Consider the following 15,027-nt stretch of genomic DNA (forward strand, 5'->3'; position numbering starts at 1 on the left):
TCCATGTGTCAATGGTTCTTTTTTTTTTTTTTTTTTTTTAATGTGGGAGCAGTACTCCAGGAATGTACCGCTTTGCTGTACCACTCACCTACTGACGGACATGTCAGTTTTTCTAACTGCTGGCTATTACAAACAAAGCTGCTATGAACAATCATGCAAGCGTTTTTGTACGGAAGTAAGTTTTTCACTGCTCTGGAATAAATGTCAAGGGGTGCAACTGCTGCGTTGTATGATGTGACAGTTAATTTTGTGTCACCTTGGCTGGGCCATAGTGCCCAGGTATTTGGTCAAATATTATCCTTATTACGTTTCGGTGAGGGTGTTTTTTCATGAAATTACTGTCTGTCTCTATCTACCTACCTACCTACCTACCTACCTACCTATCTATCTATCTACCTACCTACGTACCTACCTATCCACCTACCGAGACAGGGTCTCACTCTGTCATTCAAGTTAGGGTACAGTGGTGTGATCATGGCTCGCTGCAGCCTTGAATACCTGGGCTCAACTGATCTTCCTGCCCTAGCTTCCTGAGAAGCTGAGACTACAGGTGCGTGGTGCCACCATGCCCAACTAATTTATTTTTATTTTTTTGTACAGACAGGGTCTCACCTCATTGCCCAGGCTGGTCTCAAACTCCTGGGCTCAAGCAATCCTTCAGCTTCAGCTTCCCAAAAGGCTAGGATTACAGACCTGAAGTACCGTGCCTGGCGGATCATTATTTAAATCGGCGGACTTGGAGTAAAGCAGATCCTGCAACAATGGTGGGCCTCATCTATCAGCTGAAGACCCTAACAGAACAAAGACTGAACTCCCCCACAGAAGGAGGAATTCTGCCAGCAGAGGGCCTTCAGCCTTGAACTATAACATTGACTCTTCCCTGGGTCTCCAGCCTCCTGGTTCACCCTGCAGACTCTAGACTTCCCAGCCTCCATAACTTCATGTGCCAATTCCTTTAAAAACGTCTCTTTCTAGATATACACGTACATACACATCCTATTGGTTCTGTCCCTCTGGAGAATGTATAACTAATGCTAATATATAACTAAACGTATGTTTTGTTTTTTTAAGCAACTGCCAAGCTATTTTCTACAGTGGCTCTATCACTTTACATTTCCACCAGCAATGTATGAGGGATCTAGTTTCTCCACATTCTTGCCAACATTTGGTATTGTCACTTTTTTCATTATAGCTTTCCTAATAGGTATGAAGGAATCTTAATTCATTTCTTTAGTAGCTAGTGATACTGAACATCTTTTCATGTGCTTATTTGCTATCCATGTTATCTCCTCTTTGGTGAAATGTCTCAATGTCTCCTGGCAATTTTCGAATTAGGTTATTTTTTCTCTGTGAGTTTTGAGAGTTTCTTATACATTCTAGATGAGTCCCATGTCAGCTACGTGGTTTCCAGCTATTTTCTCCCAGTCTGTGGCTTGTCTTTTCACTGTTACCAAGGTCTTTCACAAAGCAAATGTTTTTAATTTTGATGATACAATTTATCAGTTTTTTAAAGGAAGTTTGGCCATATTTTTGTTCTTTTTGTTGCTCCTTCTTCTTTTCTAATGTTCTAAGATGCCTCCTTTTATCATTCCTATTTAGAAAACTGTCATTCTTTTAAGGTAGGTTTGCTGGTAATAAATTCTCTTAGTTTTCTTTCATCTGAGAATGTCTTGATATTCCCCCTTCATTCCTGAAGGATATTTTCTTTGGAGAAAGAATTTCAGAGTTCTTTTCTTTAGAAAATTGAAAAATGTGCCGACTCCTTCTGGCCTCCAGGCTCCTGATGAGAAATCGGCTGTCCTTCACATTGCTTCCCCCTATAGGTCAAGTGCTGTTTCTGTCTCCCTGCTTTAAGGATTTTTTTTGTCTTTCATTTTCAGAAGTTTGACTATGTGTCTTGGCACGGATTCCCTTGAGTTGATCCTGTTTGGCATTTTCTCAATTTTTTAAATCTGTAGGCTTTTCTTTTCCAAATGTAGAAAATTTTAGCCACTATTACTTTGAATTCTTTTTCAGCCCCATCCTCTACCTCCTTTCCTTCTGAGACATCTATGACATGAATAAAGCTGGATCTTTTGTTATATTTCCCCATGTCCCTGAGGCTGTAACTGAAATGATGAGTTCCTGTATTTCTCAGTCCTGAGGTTTCCATTTAGGTCTTCTTAATGTTTTCTCTTTCTCTGCTGAGACTGTATTTTTTTGTTTTAAATGTGATGCAATTGCTCACAAAGCATTTTGATGATGAGAGCTTTAAAATTCTTATTGGGTAATTCTAACATCTCTGTCATCTGTGTTGGAATCTGTTGTCTTTTCTGGTTTAGGCTGAGTTCTCCTGGTTCTTGGAATGCTAAGTGATTTTCAGATGATGCCTGGACATTTTGGGTCTTATGAGACCCTGGAACTTATTTAATCATGTATGTTGCAGGCAGAAATCCCACAGTAGTTTTAAACACCTGACTTTCAACAGACCACAGACTAGCCTTACAGAACACATGACAAGGTTTACTTACTAATAAGGTTCTCCATTTTTCAAAAAAGTATCTTGTTCCTTTGGGCTGGCACTTGCTTTTAACTCCTTCACGATGACTCTCGCTACGCTAGTGCCCGTGTAAATCTCTCCCAAGAGAACCTAAAATCAAAGAACAGTTTTTTGTGTCATTTCCATCAAAACAATAAAGGAGTCTGTCGTATTTACCAGGAAATGGAATACAGGTGAACAAGTTAAGCAATAAGCAGGTGACCTTCTATTCTTTTACATACTAACTCACCAAAAGCTTGGAAAACTCAAAATATTTTTCTTCAGTAAAAGGACCATTTTAAACCATTCACCAGATATTTACAATATTCACATATTTACGTATATTTCTTTTCCATTTATTTAAAAATGTATTTATACTTATTTGTATTTGATTTATTTAAAAATGTATTCTACTTCAGGGACATTATTACTTCACAGAAGTGCAATTTATATGTTCAGTTCCAACATAACTCACATGTTCCTCAAAAACACTTCCACTAAGTTTTGTTATTTAGTCTGCTACACATATGAGAAGTAAACTGACAGATGTTAATTACAATCAATCATTGCCCTGAAACTTAAAAACCTATCGCACTCCATCCAATGATACCCGGCCTTGATCTCCTACCAAAACTCCCTTCAAAACATCCCACTGAAATCCACAGAACATGAAATGAGAATGTGCCGCCTCACATAAGAACTAGCTACAAGGGAAATGCTAAATAATTTATAAAACAGGACAATGCCAAGGTATTCCAAAGTGCAATATTTAAGATGAAAATGAGAATAAAGGTTTTTATTTAACTCTAGAGAATGATAAAAAAAAAAGAGAGAATGATCAAAAAGACTTCTTTTAAAATAGTTCCTTTTAAAATAGATTAATTTTAATGTCTTGAAAATAGAGTAAGAACCTGAACGGAACTCAATGTGTTTATTAGAAATATAAGGACGGAAAAATGGAGAACAAGAAATTCTGATAATTAACTAAATCACCCCTTTTTTTTTTGAGACAGTCTTGCTCTGTCACCCAGTATGGAGCACAGTGGTGCAAATATGGCTCACTGCAGCCTCGAACTCCTGGGCCCTGGTGTTCCTCCTGCCTCAGCCTCCCGTGTAGCTGGAACCACAGGCATGTGCCACCCCACTCAGTTAATTATTTTTAAGAGATGGGGTTGTGTGATGTTGCCCAGGCTGGTCTCAAACTCCTCGCCTCAAATGATCCTCCCCACCTGGGCCTCCAAAAGCACTGGAATGACAAGCGTGAGCCACTGTGTCCGGCCTATTGCTCCTTGAGGAGTAAAACTCAAGAGAGTTGTCTAAATGCACTGTCTCCTCTTTCTCTCTTGAATCCATTCCACACAAGGATGTGCCATCACCATTTCCCCCTGAGCAGTTTCTTTCAAGGATGCCAAGGAACTCACGCTGCTGAATCCTCATTCTCCCAGGCTTCATCTTCCTCCATTTGTAAGTTGCAGCATTACTACAATTAATCTTCTTGGAACTTTCAGAAGACTCCTATCTCCTGGGCTTCTCCCTCCTCACTGCTTCTCCCTGACTGCACTGGCCTCTCCCTGATATAGGGCCTCCCCCTGGTTTCCACTTTGAAATTCTCCATGACTTCACCTAGTCTCCTAGCTTTGAATACATTCTAACAGTGAGATCACTCGGATTTGCATCTCCAGCCTGGACCCTCTCTCCTCAACTCTTGCTCTGCATTTCCAGTTCAGCTACTTGGTGCCCCCACTGAGTTGCCTAACAGCCGACTCACATCTGACATAGCAAAGGTGAACTCCCGATTTCCTCCTCCTCCTCCCTCTCCTGCAGTGTCTGTTGCATTTCAGTTGACAGCAACTCCGTTCTTCCAATTCATCAGGCCCTCAGCAGTCAACCTGACTGCCTTTCCTCCACAGTCCAAGTCTCATCCCCGCTGTCTGCACCCACATGCTCTCGTCTGAACATCTGTCTTGGGTCCCACCACTTCTTGCTGCCACACCGCTACCATCCAGGTTCAAGCTGCCTGGGCCTCTCCCTGGATGCCTGTAGGAGCCTTCTAGTCCATCTCCTCCCTGCTTTTACCTTTCCCCTCTATGACTTCCAGAGTGATCCTTTTAAAAAGGTCACTCAATTACATCACGATCTCTCAAGCACCAGAGTATTTCCCTGTTTCACTCTGAGTAAGGCAGTCTCTAGGCACACAATATCCCAGATCACCTGCCTGCCCTCTACCTCTCTGAGCCCACCTCCCACAACTTGTCTGCTGTGTGACCCTCCCAACTAGATATCTAAGCCTTGTGAAGACAGGGTGTTGTTTTATCTCTCATACAGGACTCCACTTAGGTCAAGATTTGATTCATCTTCCTCCACATCGTGCCCCTAGCACCAGTAACAACGGCTGCTACGTAACAGGTTTTGCTGAATGGTGCGGAAGAGAACTCATACAGTTGGGAGGACATGAAAGATATAGACAATGCTGAAGGGAAGGAGAAGCAGCAGCAGATGGCTGACTACTGGGAAGTGCATCCTCCCATCATAAGCACCCTGCTTACGATGTAATCCCTACTCCATTAGGAACCTCTCACAGGGCACGACTGCGGTACTGTGGAAATGGGTGTAGATTACTCCTTCTGAGCCATCTACGATAAAAAGATCAACAAAGCATTGTTACTACAGGCCACTTGACAGGCTATGAGAGAAGGCTAGTTCTTCATCATGGTCTTCGTTGTAAGACTGTATTTACAGTTCTAAAGTGGCTTAAGTGCTATAAAGGGAAGGGATTAAAAAAACAATCTAACCTGAGGAGGATACAAAGCTGAAGCTGCTAAGATTCCAGGTTTCTTTTCCCTTCTTACTTTCTTATGTCAACAATTAGAAAAAGGCCGGGCGCGGTGGCTCAAGCCTGTAATCCCAGCACTTTGTCAACAATCACAAGGTCAGAAACAGTGAAACTCTGAAAATACAAAAAATTTTTTTTCCCAGCTACTCAGGAGGCCTGAGGTTATGGTCGAAATGTTTGTGTCCTGTGCCTCAACAGCGTGAGACTCTCCAAAAAAGTTGGTACTTTTTTTTTTAAGCTGAAACCTAATGACTGAAACCTAATGACCAACGTGATGGAGAGGAGGAGGGCCTTTGAGAGCAAATGGGATTCGCATCCTTCCAAAAGAGGTTCCAGAGAGCTGCCCTGCCCTTCAACCACGTGAGGACGCAGCAGGAAGGTGCCACCTTCACCTGATGCTGAGTCAGCCAGCACCTCGATCTCAGACTTCCCAGCCTCCAGGACTGTGAGAAATAAATTTCTGTTGTTTATAAGCCACCCAGTTTATGATATTTTATTATAACAGCCTGTAAGCCATAAGACAACCTTCCCGGAAAAGGCTCGACACACAGCAAGGCTGAATCTCACGCCCCCACGCTGCCACAGGGGGAATGGGAAAACTCAATTAGTACTGCAGGGCCACAGGGCACATGGAACTCTACACAACATAATTCTTCACCGCCCTGCATTGAACACAGTATCATTCAGAGGGAAACAAACAGAAGTGAAGAGCATCTTACCTTTCCAAACCACCCATTTCCAATCTCCTGTATGTAGTTCAGACTGTGGCGGGCAACCTGAGACTTCAATCCCTCTGTAGAGAAAAAAACATTAAAAATGAAATGTAAGTATATAACTAAAATAAAATAAATATTAAATATACAATCTATAAAGTAGAAACACATAAAGGCTTTTATGTGCAAATAAAGGTAGGAATATATACATAAAACACCTCTTTTAAACGAATCATGCCAAAACAGCTTTAGGCTTTAAAACTGACAATTTTTTTAATGACTTTCCGGCCAATTCTTTAATAACTCGCATTGTTTTTTCCGATCCAACTACTCTCATGTAACCACCAATCACCATGCGAATGGCCTTTACTTAGTCCTTATTTTCATTTCTCTTGAACAGCTCACCTAGACATATGATTAACCCTCTTAAACTACTCTCCTTACTTTTTAAAAAGTTTTACTGAAGTATAATCAGTAAAGTCCACATATTTAAAGTACACACTTTGATACACATTAATATTTGTATGCACCTGTGGAACCATCACCTAAATAAAATATGCAACATCTCCATTACCCCCAAGTCTTCTCATACCCACTAGTAATCCCTTCCACCTGCCCCCATCTCTGCACAACCATTCACGTGCTTTCTGCACTATAATTTGCATTTTCTAAACTGTTATGCAACCAGAATCATACGGTATATACTCTTTTTTCGACGGTATGGCTTATATAAATTATTTTAAGATTCAATCAAGGTCTGGAGTATATCAAGAGTTTATTCTTACTTTTATGACAAAGAGATTTCCCCTGAATGAATATACCACAGTTTGCTTATTCATTCACAAGGGGATGGACATTCATGTCGTTTACAGGTTGAGGCTATCACAAATCAAGGTGCTATAAATACATGCATGCAAATCTTTGTAGGGACAAATGCTTTCATTTCTCTTGAATAAATACGAAGGAGAGGAATGGTGAGATTATACGGGAGGTGTCTCTTTAACTTTTCAAGAAGCTGCCAGCTGCTTCCTAAAAGATGACCAGCACATAAGGGTTCCAGTTGTTCTGTCTCTTTGCCACCACTTGGTGTAGTCAGTCTTATTCATCTTAGCTATTCTAAAGGGTACGCAATCTTACTTTTCATTTTTATTTTCCTAATGCCTAATGATGTCAAGTCCCTTCTCATTTGCCTATCTGCCATCTGTATATCTTCTGAGGTGACATATCTATGCAAAGCTTTGCCTCATTTTTATTGGGCTGTTTCTTATTGAGTTTTGAAAGTTCTTTCTATCTTCTGAAACCAAGTCCTTTCACAAATACGTAATTTGCAAATGTCCATGACTTGACTTTTCATTCTCTTAACACTGTTTTCCAAAACATTTTAAATTTTAAAAACTGAATTTGAATTTCCAAAAAGCTTTTAATTTTGAAAAGGTCCAATTTATAAGTATTTCCTTTTGTGAATGGTGCTTTTAGTGTCCTATCTAATAAATCTTTGTCTAACTAAAGATTATAAAGAGTTTATTCTAGAAGTTTTATAATTTTAGGTTCTACATTTAGGTTTATGACGCATTCTCAGTTAATTTTTACATATGGTGCAAGGTATGGATCAAAGTTCATTTGTTTGCCAATGAATATCCAGTCGCTCCAGCACCATTTAACTGCACCTGTCGAATTAACTGACAGAAGTGGAAACGGTGACAGCAGTGGGAATGGTGGAGCAGAGACATCTCCTCTGGCAGCCGTCCCTTCCAAGAAACACTGAAAGACTTTTTTTAAACTGCCAGTGTCAACCTTATAAAAACTCTAGAAGATGGTCAAAGATTTACAGCAACCAAAGCGAGCCAGGAGAAAGTCCACTGACACAGGGTAGAATATCTTTGTAGCTTTAACTTACCCTACTTCCCCAATCTCCCTCCTCAGTGCAGCCTCAGTCTAAAAGATGACCTGTGTTCCCCGGTGGATACCAGGGTCCACAGGAAGCACAGTGGACCTTATTCCCAAGGAACTATGTTTGTCTTGACCTAACTAGGGTTGCCCTGAGGAACTGCCACAAGTGGTTTCTCTTGGTTTCACAAAACTCACAATTCTATCAGGATGGAGTGGTCACATATTCCTCGAAAACAGCAAAAGGCAAATGAGAACAAGCTACTGCCACCTAGGGCAAAAAATAACAGTCAAGGCCAACAGTACACATGCTGAAAGCTTTGGCAGAAGAGCTGGGGAGTGAGATTTCGGAGGAGAAAGGGGGCTTTGGAAAGCTCCTGTGTAGAAGGGAACCTAGATAGCCACGTGTATGCTCAAGGCAGGATGCGTGCTCAGAAAGTCTAAGAAGAACACAGGCTTTCAGCTGGGGCTGGTCTCCAGGCCCAACACAAGAAGGAAGTGAAGGCTAAGGCAGGGTTATAAACGGCCTGGCTAGGTGTTGAAGGAGTGCCCTAACAGAGCCAATCTGCAAAGACCTAGACAATATTTTTTGTTTTCTTTCTTTACTACTACTTCTCTTTTGCACATCACATTATTCAAAATGTCCAGTTTCCAACAAAAAAATTATGAACATGCAAAGAAACAAAAATGTGGCCCATTCACAGGTAAAAATGAACGAACGGAAACTGTCACTGAGAAAACAGATATTGGACTAATTATTAGACATGACTTTATTTTTTATTTTTATTTATTATTATTATTTTTTGAGACGGAGTCTCTCTCTGTCACCCTGGCCACAGTGCAGTGGCACAATCTCAGCTCACTGCAAGCTCCACCTCCCGTATTCACACCATTCTCCCGTCTCAGCCTCCGGAGTAGCTGGGACTACAGGTGTCCGCCACCACGCACAGCTAATTTTTTTTTTTTTTTTTTTTTTTTTTTTTTTTGAGACGGAGTCTCGCTCTGTCCCCCAGGCTGGAGTGCAGTGGCGCGATCTTGGCTCACTGCAAGCTCCGCCTCCCAGGTTCACGCCATTCTCCTGCCTCAGCCTCCTGAGTAGTTGGGACTACAGGCGCCCGCCACCATGCCCGGCTAATTTTTTGTAGTTTTAGTAGAGACAGGATTTCACCGTGGTCTCGATCTCCTGACCTTGTGATCCGCCCACCTCGGCCTCCCAAAGTGCTGGGATTACAGGCGTGAGCCACTGCGCCCGGCCACTAATTTTTTGTATTTTTAGTAGAGACAAGGTTTCACCGTGTTAGCCAGGATGGTCTCAATCTCTTGACCTTGTGATCGATCTGCCTGCCTCGGCCTCCCAAAGTGCTGGGATTACAGGCATTAGCCACTGCGCCTGGCCCAAGACTTTATTTTTTTAATTAATTTTTTTTTCTTTTTTTTTTTTTTTTTTTTTTTTTGAGATTCAGTCTCGCTCTGTCACCCAGGCTGGAGTGCAGCGGCACAATCTTGGCTCACTGCAACCTCTGCCTGCCGGGCTCAAGTGATTCTCCTGCCTCAGCCTCCCAAGTGGCTGGGACTACAGGCAAGCATCAGCATGCCTGGCTAACTTTTTTTGTATTTTTCGTAGAGATGGGTTTCCCCATGTTGGGCAGGCTGGTCTCGAACTCCTGACCTCATGTGATCCACCCACATCGGCCTCACAAAGTGCTGGGATTACAGGCATAAGCCATCACACCTGGCCTAATTTTTTTTCTTTGAGACAGGGTCTCACTCTGTCACTCAGGCTGGAGTGCAATGGCGCAATCTCTAAATGCAACCTCTGCCTCTCGGGTTCAAGTGACTCTCCTACCTCAACCTCCTGAGTAGCTGGGACTACAGGCACAAGCTACCACACCTGGCTAATTTTTATATTTTTTTGCAGAGATGGGGTTTCACTATGTTGTCGAGGCTGGTCTCGAACTCCTGACCTTGGCCTCTCAAAGTGCTGGAATTACAGGTGTGAGCCACCATGCCCGGCCTAGACAAGACTTTACATCAACTGTAGTGAGTATGTTCAGAGAGTTAAAGGAAATGATGGACAAAGAACCAAAGGAAACCAGGAGAATGAGTTTCCCCCAAATAGAGAAGAATTTCTCTAGAAATTCTAGAAGAAGCTTGACTTGAAAAGCACATTTAAGTGTTTCAACAACAAATTTGGGCGGACAGAATCAGTGAACTTAAAGATGGATCAAATGAAGTTACCTAGTCTGAAAAGCAGAAAGGAAAAAGGATGAAGAAAAAGGAACAGAGCCCAAGGAACTTGTGGGACACCGTCAAATAAACCAAGAGACATATTATCCATTAGAGTCCCAGAAGGAGGTGAGAGAGAAAAGGAAACGGCATGAATCTACACATTCAAAAAACTCCAAATAAGATAAACTTGGTCAGGCACAGTGGCTCATGCCTGTAATCCCAACACTTTGGGAGGCTGAGGTGGGAGGACTGCTTGAGCCCAGAAGTTTGAGACCAGCTTAGGCAACACAGTGAGATTCTGTCTCTATAAGAAATTAAGGCCGGGTGCGGTGGCTCAAGCCTGTAATCCCAGCACTTTGGGAGGCCGAGATGGGCGGATCACGAGGTCAGGAGATCGAGACCATCCTGGCTAACACGGTGAAACCCCGTCTCTACTAAAAAATACAAAAAAAACCTAGCCGGGCGAGGTGGCGGGCGCATGTAGTCCCAGCTACTCGGGAGGCTGAGGCAGGAGAATGGCGTAAACCCGGGAGGCGGAGCTTGCAGTGAGCTGAGATCCGGCCACTGCACTCCAGCCTGGGCGACAAGAGCGAGACTCCGTCTCAAAAAAAAAAAGAAATTAAAAATAAATTAGTCAGGAGTGGTAGCATGCACTTGTAGTCCCAGCTACTTGGGAGGCTGAGGTGCAGTAAACCGTGATTGCACCACTGCAATCTAGCCTGGGTGACAAAGCAAGACTTAAAAAAAAAAAAGTAAGATAAACTCAAAGAGATTCACACTGAGAGACAAACTATAGAAAATCGAAGAGAGAATCCTGAAAGCAGCAAGAGAAAAGCAATTCATCACGTACAAGGGATCCTCAATAAGATTAACAACCAATTACTCAAAAGAATCCGTGGGGGCTAGAAGGCAGTGGGATGACACAGAGAAAGTGCTGAAAGCAAATACCTGTGAATTCTATATCTGGCCAAACTATCTTTTAAAAATGAAGGAGAAATTAAGACGTTCTGAGATAAACAAATGTTTAGGGAGTTTGCTGCCAGTATACCTGCCATACAAAAAAAGCTAATGGGAGTCCTCCAGGCTGAAATAAAAGGACACTGAACAGTAACTCAAAGCCATCTGAAGAAATAAAGATCTCCAGTAAAGGTAACTATATAGGTAAATACAAAAGCCATTATTACTTTATTATTGGTGTCTAACTCCTCTTTTTATTTCCTACACATTTAAAATATGAATGCATTAAAAAAATTATAACTGTGTTAATAGGCACAAAATGTATAAAGATATAATTTGTGACAACAACATAAAGGGATGGGACTGAGCTGTATAGGAGCAGAGTTTGTGTGCTGTTGAACCTAAGCTGTTATCAATTCAGAAGTGTTATCAATTTGGGATGTTAATTGTAATCATTGTAATCCCTAAGAAAACATCTAAAAATACAATCCAAAGGGAATGAGAAAGGAATCAAAATGTACATCAAAAAATTTTTCCTTGATTACAACCACTACAGATTATTTTGTTCCTTCTCCCACTCCCACTGGTTCACTAGACTAGACTTATAAAAAAAAAAAAAAAAAAAAAAAAAAAAAAACTATCAGAATCCCAGTGGCCTGTTTTACAGAAATAGGAAGGCTGATCCTTACATTCAGTTGGAATTTTAAGAAATCCCAAATAGGCAAAAGGATTTTGAAAAAGAAAAACAAAGAAGACTCATATATCTTGATTTCAAAACGTACTATAAAACAAAAGCTACAGTAATCAAAATGGTGTGGTACTGGCATAGGGACGGATATACAGATCAAGAGTCTGTATCAAGCTGGACATACAGCCGAGAGTCCAGAAATAAACCCAAACAAATATGGTAAATTGATTTTCAAAAAGGGTTCCAAGACAATGCAATAGGAAAAGAACAGTCTCTCAAACACTGTTAACTGAGACAACTGGATATCTACGTATAAAAGAATTAAGGTGGATCCTTACCTCACACCATATAAAAGAATTAAATCGAAATTGATCAAAGAGCAAGAGCTAAAACTGTAAAACTCATAGAAGACAACAGAGAGACAAATCTTCATGACCAGGGATTTGGCAATAGTTTCTTAAACATGACACCAAAAGCACAAGCAATAAAAGTAAAAAACAGATAAACTGGACTTCATCAAAATTAAATTGGAAAACTTTTATGCATCAAAGGACACTATCAAGAGAGTGAAAGAGAATATACAGAATTTGAGAAATATTTGCAATTCACATTATTATGACATGATTATGATTAAGAGAATGGTATTGGGACAAGAAATACACAAATTAATGACAGAGAATAGAAAGCCTAAAATAGAACCATACACACATGGAGGCAGAGAGAAAAGGAAGGATCAGTGAATGAATGAAGCTGAAAAACCACAGCAATCTATAAGGAAAGCTGAAGTTGGATTTCCTCCTAACACCATCCTCAAAAATCAACTCAAGACGGGTTTTATATCTAAATCTCAAAGCAAAAGCTTAAAATATTTTTTAAAAGGTATTATTTTAATCACAGAATAAGAAAGAATTTCTTAAGACCACAAAAAGTTCTAACTCTAAAAAGGGCTTAAATTTCAAACTCTAAAAAAACTGTAAAATTTACTATATTAAAATCAGGAACCCTGTTCATCAAAAAATCCTTTTTTGTATATGTGTGATTTTTTTTTTTTTTTTTTTTTTTTTTTTTTTTTTTTTTTTTTTTAGTGTACCATTTTGATTCCCCCTCTTCATTTCCTTTTCTGTAAATTTTTTAGTGGTTACCATGGGGATTACAGTCAGCATCCTAAATTTATAACAATCTAGTTTGAATTGATACCAATTTAGCTTCAAAAGCAAAGGCATTATCCATTAGATACTCAACTGGCAGGAATATAAATTGGTACAACTCCTGCAGAGGGTAAGCTGGCAAGACCCATCAAAATTATAAACACATGCACTCTTTGACCCACTTTACGAAATGTATTCTACAGATACCAGTACAACAACCACGTGCAAAACAACACAGATACAAGCTTTGTTTGTTTTCACATTAGAAACAAGCCAAATATCCATCAATAGGGGGCTGTTTAAATAAACCGTGCTAAACTATACAATCTACATAGTACGAACCTAGAAGCAAGAATACATACGCTTTAATGATATGGAAAGATCTCCAAGGTACACTGATAAGTGAAGAAAAGCAAGATGCAGAATAATGAATTTACCATGACACCTTTGAGTTAAAAAACAAAAAAAAGGAAGACTATGCACGTGTGTGGGTGAGGGCATATAGATATGTCTGTACCTACCTTCCTCTAAATTTTCCTGTGAACCTCAAACTTCTCTACAAAAAGTCTTTTAAAAAACAAAAAAAATTAAAGTAAATGTAAATGGGAGTGAGGGGAGATACCTGCATCAACAAATTCTGGAAAGGTGTATGAAAAAACAAGAACCAAAAGTGCAGCTGTTACTTAGGGAAGGCAGCGGTGGAAAATAGGTCAGATTTAAATACCACAGGGAGGCCTTCCAATATATATACTCTTTTTTCTTTCTTTTTCTTTTTGAGACGGAGTCTCCCTCTGTCCCCCAGGATGGAGTGCAGTGGCCTGATCTTGGCTCACTGCAAGCTCCGCCTCCCAGGTTCACACCATTCTCCTGCCTCAGCCTCCCGAGTAGCTGGGACTACAGGTGCCCGCCACCACACCCAGCTAATTTTTTTTTGTATTTTTAGTAGAGACGGGGTTTCACCGTGTTAGCCAGGATGGTCTCGATCTCCTGACCTCATGATTCACCTGCCTCGGCCTCCCAAAGTGTTGGGATTACAGGCATGAACAACCGTGCCCGGCCTCAATATATACTTTTTGTAATGTTATGGTTTTTGAACCAAGTGAATATATTATCTATGCAAAAAATAAAATACATTTAAAAAAAGAAAAAAAATGGTAGAGCTTGTAGACTTGCTTGTATGTGGTATATCTTTTTCATGTAATATATCACAAATATCTTTCATAGTCAAATACAGTTCACCTTGATCCTTTTATAAGAACACATAAATCTCCACTGTATCGATTGACTGTAATTTAGCAAATCACATACTGACAGACATTTAATCTGTTTCCATCTTACCCTGCCAAACAACGCTGCAATAAATTCCTTTGTACATGCATATTTGCACACTTGCCCAATTATTTCCTAAAGATAAATTACTAAAAGTAGAACTGCTCGATCAAGAGTCAACATATCTCATATTTTGATAAATGTTGCCAGACTACCCCTCCAGAAAGAACATCTTCAGCAATTTATAGCTGCACTAATCGTAGTGGATGAGACTGCCTGCTGCCCTCCACATGCTCGCCCATCACTACCTGGTATCATTTCTTTTCGTCTTTACTTATCTGCTATCAGCTTAAGTCTGCACTTCTTTAATTAATAACGAGGTTACTACAATTATTGACCATTTGAGATTCTCCTTTCATGTCCTCAGCTTATTTATTCTAGTAGCGTGTTACTTTTTCTCCCAGATTTGTTTGTACTCTTAATATGTAACCGCTTTTAATCCTGTTTGTAGTTTACAAATATTTTTTGCGACTCTGTCAATCTGTGTGTGGTGTCTTTTTCTATACAGAATATTTCATTTTTGTAAATCAGATTTGGCAGTATGTTCCTTTATGGATTCTGGATTTGATGCATGCTTGGAAAGGCCTCTCACATCCCAAGATGATAAAAATATTCTGAGGGTATTCTATGCAGAGAAATTTAAAATTTCTTCCTATGAAGAGGGATATCAGGGTACAGGGCTTTACAAAATTACAATGGCTGCCCAGGTCACCATCATTTCTTTT

The 15,027-nt window shown here is 40.3% G+C and overlaps 2 protein-coding genes across 2 annotated transcripts in view; one reads left to right on the forward strand and one right to left on the reverse strand.

The window, feature by feature from the left end:
• Positions 1-15,027, forward strand: part of AIMP2 (aminoacyl tRNA synthetase complex interacting multifunctional protein 2) — a 344,265-nt gene that overhangs the window by 82,627 nt on the left and 246,611 nt on the right. The window lies entirely within an intron of this gene.
• LMTK2 (lemur tyrosine kinase 2) overlaps positions 1-15,027 on the reverse strand; it is a 109,294-nt gene that overhangs the window by 53,116 nt on the left and 41,151 nt on the right. Inside the window, exons 4-5 of the mRNA XM_050783939.1 lie at positions 6,071-6,144; positions 2,511-2,629 (exon numbers count right to left, since the gene is read on the reverse strand). Coding sequence (XP_050639896.1) covers positions 2,511-2,629; positions 6,071-6,144 — 193 coding nt within the window. The remainder of the gene's footprint in view (positions 1-2,510; positions 2,630-6,070; positions 6,145-15,027) is intronic.

Source organism: Macaca thibetana, chromosome 3, assembly GCF_024542745.1.
Source record: "Macaca thibetana thibetana isolate TM-01 chromosome 3, ASM2454274v1, whole genome shotgun sequence".
NCBI lineage: Eukaryota > Metazoa > Chordata > Mammalia > Primates > Cercopithecidae > Macaca > Macaca thibetana.